The sequence below is a fragment of the Vombatus ursinus genome, unplaced genomic scaffold, assembly GCF_900497805.2.
Source record: "Vombatus ursinus unplaced genomic scaffold, bare-nosed wombat genome assembly UNPS02014941.1, whole genome shotgun sequence".
NCBI classification, from domain to species: domain Eukaryota; kingdom Metazoa; phylum Chordata; class Mammalia; order Diprotodontia; family Vombatidae; genus Vombatus; species Vombatus ursinus.
Window position 1 is genome coordinate 8574020 of NW_020954719.1, and position 14881 is coordinate 8588900.

At 37.9% G+C, this 14881-nt stretch overlaps 1 protein-coding gene across 1 annotated transcript in view; it reads left to right on the top strand.

Annotated features, from left to right (window-relative positions):
* Positions 1-14881, top strand: part of ATF1 (activating transcription factor 1) — a 42386-nt gene that overhangs the window by 13043 nt on the left and 14462 nt on the right. Inside the window, exon 3 of the mRNA XM_027844474.1 lies at positions 9893-10021. Coding sequence (XP_027700275.1) covers positions 9893-10021 — 129 coding nt within the window. The remainder of the gene's footprint in view (positions 1-9892; positions 10022-14881) is intronic.

Consider the following 14881-nt stretch of genomic DNA (forward strand, 5'->3'; position numbering starts at 1 on the left):
CTTTTGAGTAGTTTCAATTTGATTTTCTCTAATTCAAATTATTTGGAGTACTTTTTCATGTGTCTTTTCATTACTTGGATTTGTTCCTTTGATAATTGCCTGTTTATATCCTTTGACTGTCTATTAGGGAATGACTCTTTAATTTAAAAATAAATATAAATAACTATATAATATATTATAACAATATATAATAATATATAATATAATAATATAATAATATAAATAAAAATAAGATTTAATTTAAATTTTATGTATCTTGCATGAGACCATTATCAGAAAAACTTACTATAAATATTCGTTACTAAGTACTCGTTTTGCTGCGTTTATCTTCTGTCCGCATCTCTGTATCTTGTTTAGTCTTCCCCTGTCCATAGTTGTGATAGATATTTCCTTCCTTGCTTTTTTGATTTATTTGAAATGTATCTTAGTATGTGGTGTGAGATGTTGGTCTCAAATTAACTTTTGCCAGAGTGGTTTTCAGTTTTTCCCGCAGTTTTTTTTTTTCCAAAGAGGAGTGTTAACTCCAGTAGATGGGGATCTTTTTGGTTTATTGAACACTATGGTACTTTGTTAATTTACTTCTCTATTTTATGTACCTAACCTTTTCCATTGATCAATTCTTCTACTCTTGAATCAATACTGAATAGTTTTGATGATTCTTGCTTTTTAGTATGGTTTGAAATGTGCTACTGTTAGACCTCCTTTCTTTCTGTTTTTAAAAAAATTATTTTCATTGAAATTCTTGATCTTTGAATGAATCATTCAAGAAAAAATTTATTAGGCACTTACAATATGCCACATACTATAATAAGCTCTGAGGTTACAAAGAAAGGCAAAAACAGCCTCTTTTTTTTTTTTAAAGAGGGTGAGATAAAAGGAAGAGGAAGTACAAGTTGTAGATGGCCTTCTTAAAGACTTTAGCCGCAAAAGAAAAGCAAGATAAAGGACAATAGTTTGCAGGGGTGAGTGGATCAAATGAGGGTTGTTTTTTTTTTCTTTTTTTCTTTTTTTTGGGGGGGGGTAAGGCAGTTGGGGTTAAGTGGCTTGCCCAAGGTCACACAGTTAGCGTGTCAGGTGTTTGGTCTGAGGCCAGATTTGAACTCAGGTCCTCCTGACTTCAGGGCCAGTGCTCTATCCACTGTGCCACCTAGCTGCCCTGTTTGTTTTTTTTTTAAGGATGGGAGAGACGTGGGCATGTTTTTAGGCCATAGGGAAACAGCCAGCCAGTAGACTGAGAGGGAAAGTGTGGGGTAATAGAGAGGTCAGTCCCCTGGAGAAGACAGGCTGAAAAGGGATCATGTGTGCATGTAGAGGGCTTTGCTTTGTCAAGAAGTGCTACTTCATGAGATGAGGTGAAGGAGGAAATAGTGGTGGATAGTATTTAAGTGAGATGAGGAGGGGAGAAAAGGGAGCTCTTGGCAAACTGTCTCAGTTTTTTCAGTGAAATATGAGGTAATGTGTTCAGATGAGGGGGGTATTGGGGTTTGGAATGTCATGAGAGATTTGATGAGAGATGAAAAGATTTGGAAGAGTGCTGTGGTGACTGGGATGGTGAATCAATAAGAGAAATTTAAAAAAAAGTATTGTCTTGCTGAAGTGAATTCCAGGTTGAGATTATGTAGCATAAATTTGTAGTGGAACAGCAAAATACTTTGTGATTTTATTAGTGAGAGAATAGCAGATAATGGGAGTATTCTGAGGCTGGAGCTTGGCATGGCATGGCATGATTAGCAATAGGATAAGGGAGCAAGGGATTTGAAAGCACATGATAGTCTAGAGTTGAATTGCTTCACCACGGGGTCAGGCTAGGGAGAGAAGGAGATAAATTTCTCCTTCAGGGAGGAAATGCCCTTGGAAAGAATCATGGAGTGGAGGGATTGAGGTTCATGAGTAGAAGGAAGAGTAGGATTAGGCAGAGAGAACTATAGAATAATAAAAGATGATTAGATAAATGAATTTCAGAGTTAATCGACATGGAAGTAGAATACTTGTAGGTAAGGGCAAGATCAAGGAAGGGTATGACCATTTCTGAGTATAGCTAAGGTCATGGAAAATAAGTAAATTGAGGAATGGAGAAGTTTGGGTGTTTGTTGAAGCCCCCTATTTTGAGGGCTAGGATTGGAGAGAAGAGACTTTGAGTCAGACACTGAACTCATTGAGAAAGGAAGGAAAGTGTCCTAAGGGTTGGTAGATAATAGCTTCCAGAATATCCATTAGGTGATCCATATGGATTGAATGAACCTTTAAGGAGGTGTAGTCACTGAGTAATGGTAGTAGAGGAAGGGAGTCTGGATGTGGCAGTAGGGAGCAAAGAGTATCATTCTGATTCTCCTGTCATGACCACTGAGTAAGGGGAGGTGTGATTGGAAGTGCAACCAGTACTGGAAAGGATGGCCAGGGAACCTATGTCATTGGAAGGGAGCCAGGTCTCTGTGAATGCAAGAAATTGGAGGTAATATGAAAGAAAATACTTTACTAAGGAGCAGACATTTCAGAGAGCACAGTGGAAAAGATGACTAGAACTGGAGTGTTTGTTGGGAGGGGTTGTGTTGAAAGGAAGGAAGGAAACAAGCATTTAAGTACTTAATACTTTCCAGGCGCTGTGCTAAGCACTGAGGATAAAAATACAAGCAAAAAGAAAAACAGTCCCTGCACTCAAGGACACATATGCTGGGGGAAGACAACACACAAATCTTTGATTTTTGGAATTTATATTTTTGTGTTTATTTGGTTTAAAAAAAACAAACAGTACCAGTCTAGTTTTCTAGTTGCATGCCCAGTTTATTGATCTGTTTTTTCTCTTTTTTTGTTAATGAAAATGTTGAGAAATATAGTTTCCCACAAGGACCGCCTCTGGCTATATCCCAAAAGTTGTTTTTTTTTTTAATGTTGTTTCATTGGTGTAATTTTAAAAAACAAATTTATTTCTTGCTGTGATTTGTTCTTTGACCTATTCCTTCCTTAGGATTATTTTATTTAATCTCCATTAAAATTTAAAGCCTTTCTTCATTTGTGCCCTTTTTATTAAAACGTGTTAGTATATTGTGCACAGCAAATGATGCGATTAATACTTCTGCTTCTCTGTGTTTGTTTATATGAGTTCTTTGTCATAGTACATTGTCATCTTTTTGTAAAGGTGTGATGCAAACCTGAGAAATATGTATACTCCTTTTGATTCCCATTCAGAAATTGATAGGTTATCATATCTAACTTTAATGAAATTTTGTCCAGTCCCTTACATTTTTTCTTTTTACCCTTTTCTTAGCTTTGTCATGGTCTGAAAGGGATGCATTGAAATCCCCAACAGTTATTAATTTGCTGTTGATTTCTCCTTGTGTTTAATTTACCTTTACCTTTAAGTATTCATGCTATATCCTTAAATATGTTTGTTGTTGTTCGCTTGTGTCCAACTCTTTGGCAAAGATACTGGAGTGCTTTGCCATTTTCTTCTCCAGTTTGTTTTACAGAGAGGAAACCAGGGCAAATAGGGTTAAGTGACTTGCCCAGGATCACACGGCCAGTAAGTATCTGAGGCCAGATTTGAACTCAGGAGGATGTCTTTCTGACTCCAGGCCCAGTATGCTATCCACAGTGCTATCTAGTTGTCCATTAAATGTATACTTAGTTTTAATATTGTCTGTACTCCTTTGAATCATAATGTAGCCTTCTTGCATATCTTTTAAGTATTTTTACAGTTACCTTTTCTAAGAACGTGAGTGCACCATTTTTAATTCACCAGAAGCATAATAGATTCTACTCTGGGCCTTTATTTTAACTGTGAATTCCTTTCAAATATGTACCTTGTAAAGAACATTTGTTGGATTCTGATTTGTAATTCATTCTTCTACCGTCTTCTGTATTATGTATGAGTTCGTTTGTTTACATTCATGGTTTTTGTTGTTAAGTGTTGTTTTACCCCCTTTTTATAATTTTTACCCTTTTTACTTTTTCCCCAAATACTTTCTTCTTTCAAAAAATGGAAAAGTTCGTCATTTAGTAGGGACTTCTTAGGGGAGCTGAGCTTGGCTGGAGGACTTTAGTCAAATTTTTCAGCTTGGTATTAGTGGTTTGCATAATGTGTTGTGATTTTGCCTGTTTGATCATATCTCCCTAATAAGAATCCAAGAATCTTTTGAAGGCTAATTGTTTCATGTAGTGAATTTTGTTTCTTCACGGAATCATAAAACTCAAGGAATGAGACATCATAATTTTAAAAAAGTGAATATTTTTTCCCTAAATAACATATAAAGACAATTTTTAACATTCTTTTTTTTCTTTTATTTTTTTCCTTTTTTTCTTAACTTTTTTTTTTTTTGAGGCAGTTGGGGTTAAGTGACTTGCCCAGGGGTACACAGGTAGTAAGTATCTGAGGACAGATTTGAATTCAGGTCCTCCTGACTCCAGGGCTGGTACTCCGTCCACTCTACCACCTAGCTGCCTTAAAATTCATTTTTTAAACATTTTGAGTTCCAGATTTTCTCCTTTCCTCTCTCCCTCCCTGAGACAGTAAGCAGATTTATATAGGTTATATATGTGTACACATGCAAAACATGTTTCCATATTAGTCATGTTGTGAAGAAGACAGCAAAAGGAAAAAAAAAACAGGAAAAAAATAAAAGTGAAACATAATATTCTTTAATCTGCATGCAGGCTCCATCAGTTCTTTCTCTGGAGGTGGATAGCATTTTTCATCATAAGTCCTTTGGAATTGTCTTGGAGCATTGTACTTTTGGGAAAAGTCATTCACAGTTGATCATCCAGTATTACTGTTACTATGTACAGTGTTCTGGTTCTGCTCACTTTACTTTGCATCAGTTTGTGTAAGTCTTTCCAGGTTTTTCTAAAATCAGCCTGCTTGTCATTTCTTATAGCACAGTAGTATTGTTCAGCCATTCCCCAATTGATGGGCATACCCTCAATTTCCAATTCTTTGCCACCTCAAAAAGAGCTGGTGTAAATATTTTTGTACAAATAGGTTCTTTTTCCATTTGTATTATCTCTTTGGGATACAGCCCTGGTAGTGGTATTGTTGGATCAAAAGGTGTGTACGGTTTGATAGCGCTTTGGGCCTAGTTCTGGATTGTTCTCCAGAATGGTTGGATCATTTCACAACTCAACCAACAGTGCATTAGTGTCCCAATTTTCCCACATCCCCTCCAGCATTTATCATTTTCCTTTTTTGTCACATTAGCTAGGTGTGAGGTGGTACCTCAGAGTTGTTTTAATTTGTATTTCTCTAATCACTAGTGATTTTAGAGCATTTTTCCATATGATTATGGATAGCTTTAATTTCTTCATCTGAAAACTGCCTAGTCATATCCTTTGACCATTTATCAATTGGGGAATGACTTATATTCTTATAAATTTGACTCAGTTCTCTATATATTTAAGAAATGAGGCCTTTATCAGAGGTACTTGCTGTAAAAATTGTTTCCCAGCATTTGGCTTTCCTTCTAATCTTGGTTAGTCAAAAATTCTTAAATTTGGCTAATTTACCAATGTGCATCAAATTTTTTAAAAGTAGAAAAGGCAGATTTTGGAGATTGCAAGCAAGTGAGCTTGCCATCAATTTCTGGCAAAATTCCAAACTAAATTATTAAAGAGATGGTTAGCGAGTATTTAGGAATAGAAGTAGTGATTACGAGGCTCCTACATGAGTTTACCAGCGTAGATGAAGTCATTCTAAGACAGTCATGTATCCTTTTTTAAGAAAGTTAACTTCATTTCCATTTCTAGCCTGGTAGATCAGATAAATTGCATAGACACATGATTTCCTGAAGGCACGGAGTCCCTTATTATATCCTCCTGGACAAGATGGAGAGACTGGACTGCAGTCAGTAGCCACAGTTTTAGTAGCTGGTTGAGTGGTGTAGTGTTATTGATTGATGGATGTCAATCCAATGGAATGATAATAGCATTCATGTAGTGCCTATTATGTGCCAGCCACAGTGCTAGGCTCTTTATATTTGATCTTTACAGTGCTCTTGGAGTAGATGCTGTTATTATCTTGATTTTATAGATGAGGAAATTGAGGCAAACAAGCTAAGTGATTTGCCTAAGGTCACACAGCTAGTCTGAGGCCTGATTTTAACTTGTCATCCTGACACCAGGCCCAGCATTCTGTGCATTATGGGGCCACTTAGTTGATGAGCATCTCTCATGGCATGCTGCAGGACATCCTTTTTGTTATTTTCCTTAGTGACTTGGATAAAAACATAGGGAAACAATTGTCAGATGTGGTTAACACAAGCTGGAAGGAGCAGATAAAAGAATCGGGGTCCTGGAAGATCTTGACAGACAGGAATAATGGGCCTAAACTAACAGAGACATGAACTTAAATTTTAAAAATTAAGCATAGAAATGCAGATCCAGGGAAATTTGGTAGAGTTCATATAGAATCATAGACATAGAATTACAATTTACGAAAGTCCTGGAAACCACTGAAACCAACTCTGATTTTTACAGATGAGTAAACTGAGGCACAAGGAGGTTACATGATTTGCCCTGGGTCACACAGCTAGTGTCTAAATTGGGTTTTGAACCCAGGTATTCCTGATTCCAAGTACATATTCTCTACACTATGCTGTCCCTCATATGAAAAAGATAGATGTGTTTTAACCACAAGTTTAATATGTGTTAGTACTGGTCATGTGACTGTCCCCCAAAATATAGTGTAAAAGGCTGTGTTAATTTTAAAAAAATGTCTAGGAAAAAAGAATGAACAGTCCCATTGTGTTTTGCACTGGTCTGACCCCATCTAGTTATATTCAGGTACAGGGATCTTGATGAGCTAGGTCTACAGGGAGCAAGACTCTTTCACCAGAGTGGTGAAAAGAGTCTGGACCCTTGTGTCCTATGAGAAATAGTTGAAGAGGGGCAGCTAGGTGGCACAGTAGATAGAGCACTGGCCCTGGATTCAGGAGGACCTGAGTTCAAATCCGGCCTTAGACCAAACCCTTGACACTTACTAGCTGTATGACCCGTCACTTAACCCCAGTTGCCTCACCGAAATAAAAAAATCAATGTGTACAGATTACATATAAAAGAATAAATAAATCAATACAATTTCAGAGGAGAGAAGAAAAAATTACATGAATAGAAGTTAAAGGAAGTCAGCTATTTATTGACTTTTTAACAGTTAGAAATGTCAAGGGGCAGCTTGGTGGCGCAGTGGATAGAGCACCGGCCATGAAGTCAGGAGGACCTGAGTTCAAATCCGGCCTTAGACCAAACCCTTCACACTTACTAGCTGTGTGACCTTGGGCAAGTCACTTAACCCCAATTGCCTAAAAAAAAAAAAAGTCAAAAAATGGAAGAGGTTACCCTATAAAATAATGAATTTCTGGTAACTGGAAGTGTTCAAACGATCAGTTTGATTTTGATAAAAGAGACTCATGCTTTGAGTAGGAGATTGGATTAGATGACATTTAAGATCCCTTTCAATTCTAAATTTTCTGTGATTCTATAAAATTACTATTACAGATGTCTAGACTTTTCCTTCTGCCACCATCCTCTGGCTACTAGTGGGCAAACATTAATTTAGGTCAGTTATCTGTCCGTTACTGTCTCATTAAACTTAGAAAACCTTATTTTTGTGGGTTGTATAATTTATGTTCTGAATGGAAACTGGTTTTCTTTCTTTTGAATTTTAATGTGTATGAAAACATTCATTAAAAAGTGTGATGCATACCTCAAAGCTTAAAAACTACCCTAAGTTGACACTATGGTAATTAACACCATTATTCTGAATCATTTAACAATTTATTTCCTAGCCATTTCTCCTTAGAGTTAAAAAGGAGAAGAAATCAAATGTGGTATCCTAATTAATATGGGAAAACATGTTCTTCACATGTGTCAAATGAGCATTTACTTTCTGGGTGGTTATGGATAGGTGGACAATAGGTTATATGTTAGAAAAGGGGACAATCAATGACAGTCACTTTTAATTCGGAATCAAATTACTAATGATTTTTAAAAATTACTTGTAACATCTTGTTAAAAGATTCAGATGGGGGCAGCTAGGTGGCTCAGTGGATAGAGCACTGGCCCTGGATTTAGGAGGACCTGAGTTCACATCCGGCCTCAGACACTTAACACTTGATAGCTGTGTGACCCTGGGCAAGTCACTTAACCAAAAACCAAAACAAAACACAACAACAACAACAAAGATTCAGATGACTAAAATTGTAATTGTTCAAATTTGTTAGCAGAAGAGAGTAACTTTCTTTGCCAGGAAGTTTTAATGAAGGGGAAATAGTATTTATGATGTGATGATATAACCTAACTAATGCATGCAATTTGCTACCAATGTTTTGTGATGTCCTGGGCCTTGAGCATTTGTTTGTTTGATCAGTGTTTCTTAAGCTACTATATATGTTTGTGCTAAGCCATGGGGACTTCAAAAAAAGTTTGCCATAGTCGTTGCCCTAAAGCAGGGGTTCTTACACCTGTATGAACTGTTGGGTTTGTTTTTGTTTTGTTTTTAAATGATGCCAAAGAGGCTACATCTTTGGCCCTCTGATTTTTTTCCCCTTTGGCAATCTTAACAACTCTCAGATCTGTTACGGATGATGTTCAGATCTGTTTCTACAATTTCCATGACTCCTGTATCCCAGTGCTCAACCTTCAGCTGCCTGTAAACATTTCCACCTGTATGTTCACACTCATACCTGTCCAAAACTGAACTTATCCTCTTTTCCCAAAAACCTGACCTATGGCATCACTGTTCTTCCAGTCATCTAGGTTCAAACCCTTGAAACATCTTTGGATTCAAAAGGAAAGGGGATAGTAAATTGCTAATTAAGTTCTGTGTATTTGTATTTCCATCTCTTGTCCCTTTGCATTCCCATGGTCACTGCTTTACTTCCTCATACTTTGATTACTAAAATAGCCTCCTGTTGGTCCTGCCTCTCTATTCCTTTCCTTTCTATTTTATCCTATGTGTAGCTGCCTGAATAATTTGATTAGTTTTGGTGTTTATCCATTAATCATAGAATAGAGATCAGACTCCTAGTGTGGCACTCAAGGCCTTCCACAGTCTAACTACAATCTAACTTTCCTGGTTTCTCTCTGTTTTCCTTCATGAACTCTTTGTTCTGGCCAAACTGTACTATTCACTGTCCCTAAATTCACCTGTCCTCTACCACATCTGTGCCTTTGTTCTATAACTATGGCAGTGAAAACATCGTTATTCTAATTAGTTTAACAAACGATTTGCTAGCTTTTTCTCCTGGCTATGAAGAAAGAAAGGAAACCAAATATAGTGTCCTGGTTAGTGTATTCCATACTTGGAATGTAATTCTTCGTCCTTTAGAAGTCATTGTTGTGAAACTTTCCCTGCTGTCTCACACTTCCCCTTCATTTCTTTTCCCTACTTTGTGCTTCTCTTCATAGTAATAATACCTTGTACATTTCTAATTTGTATTATAATCAGTTACATCCTTGTCTCTAGCTCCCTAGTAGATTATAAGTTCCTTGAGTGCAGAAATATATCCTAGTCATGTTCATGTTGCCAATACCATGCAGATGATGAGACTAAACTTGATATAGTGGAAGTAACACTGGATTTGGAGCCAGGATACTGGGGTTCCAAACTTGCCCCTGAAACCAGTTATATGACCTTGGGCAAGTCACTTCAGTTCTCTGGACCTTCCTAATACACAGGGAAGTCAGTTTAATACTGTGATTAAATTATGCTCAAATTGCTAAAGAAGGTAACATTCATTTTACCTTTTAAAATTGGATTTGCTGTTTTCCAACCAAATCGTTTCCAGCAAAAAGTAGTATTTAATAGGGCCCAAATATATACATTTCCCATTATTAAGATTTTGCCTTTCTTCTGTGCATAGGTGAAGTAAATAACTTTGTTAATCGAATTTATTTTTATTTGTAGATGTCACTAAGAGGAGCTGCACCAATGACAGTTGTACATCTTTCTGGAGAACAAGTACAGAGTCAGGGCGTCATCCAGACTGCTCAGTCATCTTCAGTAATCCATCCCCCACAAGTACAGACAGTGCAGGTAACTGAAAACTTGGTCTGTGTGGTACAGAGTATGAATTTTTGTGTCCTGAATCTTATCTGACATGGTTACTGTCTCATTACTATATTATAAGTGGTATGATATAACCTCTTAACTATCATGAATCCACATCAGATTTATTGTGTGCAAGGACAGGTAGGCTCAAATTTTAAGGGAAAAGATAGGTCTTAAGGGAAGGAAACTTGCATATCCAGTGGTGGAAGGATTATCCTGGTAGGCAAAGGGGAACCCTAAAGTAAAGTGGGAAGAAGTGGGAATCATAGGTGTGTTAGAAGATAAATAGCACTTATTTCTTTCTCCCTTTCCCTGAAGACCAAACTCATCCTTGGTGAGGTAAAAGAGGAAGTCATATCTATCGGTTGTCTATCGTCATAGGGGAAAGTGGGACAGAAGCTCAGTGAAGGGTTCTTTCTTGTCTAGCTACAAATCAAAATTTGATGGCTAAGCAGACAGGAAAGAACCTGGCAGGTAGATAGCTTAATCCTTTTAGGAGTACTTTCCTTTAGTGCTTCGGCTATGCTAGGCTCCATGCTACAAAAAATAGAGTTAATTCTACTTCATGGAAATAACCATTGTGCAGGTGAGTTTATATTAAGGGCATATAGAGTCAGTACAAAGTAATTTGGGAATGAGAGGGAAAAGCACAAACTACTGGAACAATCAAGAAAGGCCTTCTGTAGGAGGGGATGTGACATTAGGGAGTCAAAGGTAAGGATGATGAGAACAGTTTAAGAATAGGGGCAGACCAGGCTATGGAGAATGTCATATACAGGGAACAGCAGATAGGATTGTTGGACTGGAATTTAGAGAGAATAATATTCTGTCAGTTTGGAAAGAGAGGATGGATTCAGATTATGAAAAATTTTGAATGCCATACAGAGAAGTTTGTATTTTATCCTAGGGGCAACAGGGAACCATTGCAACTTCTTGTTTAAGGAGAAGTGACATGGTTAGACCTTTGGTTTAGGAGTATCACATTGGCATTTATGAGAGGGTGGATTGGGAAGCAAGAAACTGGAAGTAGGGAGGCCAGTTAAGTCATTGCAAGAGTGCAGGCTTGAGGTAATGAAGGCCTTAACTAGTGTAGTGGTTGTGAGTAGAATGCAGAAGAGAGAACTTTGAGAAATGGAGAGTCAGTAGGACTTAGAAATTGATTATCAGGGTGAGGGAGAGTAAAAAGTTGAGGATGACGCTGAGGTTACAAACTTGGGTGACAAGAAGTAGTGTAGTAGCATCCTTGACAGAAATAGGCAAGTTAAGTAGAGGGGTGGATTTTGTGGGGAAGATGACAAATTCTTTTTGGGACATGTTGCATTTGAGGTGAATGACACGAATAAATACATGAATGAATGAAAGAAAAAACATTTATGAAGCACTTAATTATATGCCAAGCACTATGCTAATCAAGACAAGCTCAAGGAATTGACTCTTTAATTCAAGCAGCCAACACATGTAAGAACTCACTTTCAGAGACAGTTGGAAAGGCTCAGAAGTCCTAAGCGTGTGACATTGGAGTGCATGGCAAGACTTTCATTCTTAGGGTCTGTCACTAGGTCAGATGGCAGTGCCTATAAATCTGGATGACAGCATCGTTTAAAGAGTATAGGATGATCTGCTTGTTCATTCAAGCAATGTGAGCATCTGCGTCCATGCAGCCGGGTGAGGGGCTGGAAGGGACCCTGCCCATTGCTATTGGGAATGAGAGAGGAGTAGGCCTGAAGGTCTGAGTAGAGCCAGATTCTGGGTTACTTCTGGCAGGGGTAGAAACTAGGGGGATGGTAATGATCCAGCCAGAAGGTCGAAAGGGGGCAGTTGGCAAGAAGTCAAGGCAAGAAACATTTATTGTGTTTCCTAAATGCCAGTGTCACTGTGCTGAGTGCTCAGGATACAAATATAAGCAAAAATATAGTCCCTGCCCTTGAGGAACTTACATTCTAACAAGAGAAGACAACACAGAAAAAGGGAGATGAATAGGTGAAGGTACTTTGGGGACATAGTGTTGAACTCCATAAAGTCAGAAGCAGAGCAAAGAGAGGAATGGAAGTTGGCAGGCCTGGTTCCTCCCCAAAATGGAAGTTCTGAGAGGAGTCCACCACTGGGTGAATGGGGCCAGCATGGCAGAAGCATGTTCCAAGGTGAGATGGCAGCCTAGGCACAGTGGCAAAGTCTGAAAAGTCAGAGGTAGAGAGAGCCAGGAGGGAAAAGGTTACTGGAGAAAGCTACTCTGCCAAGCCCCCGAATGGGCCTAGTTTGCCTGGGATGGAGGATAAAGAAGAAGCCTCAGAGAAATGGAGAGCTGGATATGGGAATTTGGGAGGCATTTGACTAGAGGAGTTAGTTGAATCTATGGGAACTGATGAAATTACCAAGAAAGTGTATTTAGAGGGAGTGGGACATTAATGTACAAGGATAAGAATCAAGAACAGTACCTCTACCTTGGGAGATTCAGTCTTTTTTGTGAACTTTTTTTTTAAGAAATGATTTCCTGAAGAAGAGGGGGCAGTAAAGAATGCTTGGAGTATAGTGGGACAAGGACCTAAACTTTCATTCTGCTCCCTAGTATAATTATTAAAAGGGAATGACTATCACAAAGTGCCTTTTATTCTTTTCCTTTGCAATTTGCCTTCTCTCTTCTTTTTCATCTCTGGGCCCAGCTCATTGTCCTTCTATAAGTCTGTCCCAGATATACGTACTGTTGGACAAGTAAAGTGTACATCCAAATGCATGTTATGTTGAAATCTGTGCAATAAATGATATTCGTCCATTCGGCCTTTCCTGTGTGACTAGACATTGCAAACTCTTTGAGGGATTAAGAACTTCCAAGAACCTCTGAAGTAATCTGGATCTTTACACAGTTAGCAGAATATTATCCACCAATAGGAGCATCTGGAGGACCTCACCAGCCACCAGGAATCCTTCTAACCTAAACCCTGGGGTGAATCTCCTTCACAGTGACAAGACCCTTTGATGAACATAGGTCTCCTTGTTTTAATGCCTTGCCTGGTATTTATCAGAGGGTCATTGAATAGGGTTATTTCTGTTTTTATATGTTCCATGGAATCCTGAATGATCTTGATTTGTGAGTGAAAAACACCTTGCTGTTTAAAAAAAAAAAACTTGTCAAGGCAGTATTTTGTTCTGCCATATAAAATGCTTTTCATTTGGAAGGCAGGGGTGAACACTAAACCCAATGACATTTATGTTCTCTACATCATTCAGTTAATTGTAATCTGGTAAAGATGTGTCCCTTGTTGAACATAACTTGTGAAAACTTAACTTGGTCCCTACCAATACCTTCATTAATGATGCCCTCAACTTGTGTATAGATAACTCTCATAAAGATTTATACATAGACTTAGAGGTCAGTAGTTACAGGTGGTCACCTTCTTTTTTCCAATGTTAACATCTGAAAATGTTCCCGTACATTTTTTATCTTCTTCTAATTGTATGGTCCTAGTACAGATTTTCTCTGCTTATATTATACTTGACCTAATCTGCTTGTTTTTGCCATCATTTCTGCCTCCATTATAAACACCTCAGGTAGATGGTGTACTGAATAGAGCTCTGGCCCTATAGTCAGGAAGAACTGGGTTCAAACTAGCTGTGTGACCCTGGGCAAGTCACTTAACCCCATTGCCTAGCAAAAAACAACAAATCTCTATTTCATGTCACTTAATGGTTTTTTTAAGTATATAATAAATTTTACATGTTACTTTCTTTTTAAAAATTTTTATTAAAACTTAAATATAAAATAGGAAAGAACATGTCCTGTGCACAGCAGAACAAAGAGAGGATTCAAAATAATATAGCAATAAATTTCCATTTCTAGAAAGCCTATATATTAAATACTGCGCATTGTGTTGATAGCTGTCCATCTTTTCTTTTCTTCCTTGTTTTCTTTTGTTCTCTGCTGTATGCTTTTTACTTTGTACTTTTTTCTTCCTTACATATTATTTTCAAAACGGCCTGCTTGTTTGCTTCTTTCTGAACTTAGTTCTCTTCTGTGTAATTTTTAAAAAATTACAGTGGCCTTTGTTTTTGGCTTCATTATTGCTAACTCCCTGCCTGATAACTTTGACACTTGTCCATCCTCTCTGCTGATATACTTTCTTCTGTATAGGTTTTCACGATACTACTCTTTCTTGGTTCTTCTCCTACCTATTTGACCATTCCTGCTCATTCTCCTTTGCTAGATCTTTTATTCAAATCATGCCCACTAAGCGTGGATATACTACAGTACTTTTTCCTGGATCCTCTTCTTTCTCTCTGTACAGTTTCACTTAGTGATCTTATCAGTGCCTATGGATTCAGTTTTCATTTCTATGCTGATCATTCTCAAATCTGCTTATCTACCTGTCATGCACTTAGCCCTAACCTCTCTGCTCACTTCCAAAGTCACATCTCTAGCTGCCTTACAAACTTTGTAAACCAGATGTCCAACAGAGATCTTAAACTCAACATAGCTGAAACTGAACTCATTTTATTTCTCCCAAAATCCTTTCCTCTATTACTATCAAGGGTACCGCTAACCTCCCAGTCCCTCAGGCTTACAACCTTGATGTCGTCTTGATTACTCACTATCTCTCCATCTGTATATCCAATCTGTTGCCAGGGTCTGTTGATTTCACCTTTGTAATAACAACTCTGGAATACACCTTCCTCTCCCTGTCACCTCCAGGATTAAATACAAAATGTTTGGTACATAAGCCCTTCATATTCTGTCCCCTTAGTCTTCTTACACCTTACCAGGGCCGGAGAACCTGTGTCCTTTTGACTGAGTTCAAGTTTTACAAGAACAAATCCTTTTATTAAGGGATTTGTTCTGTGAAGTTAAGATTT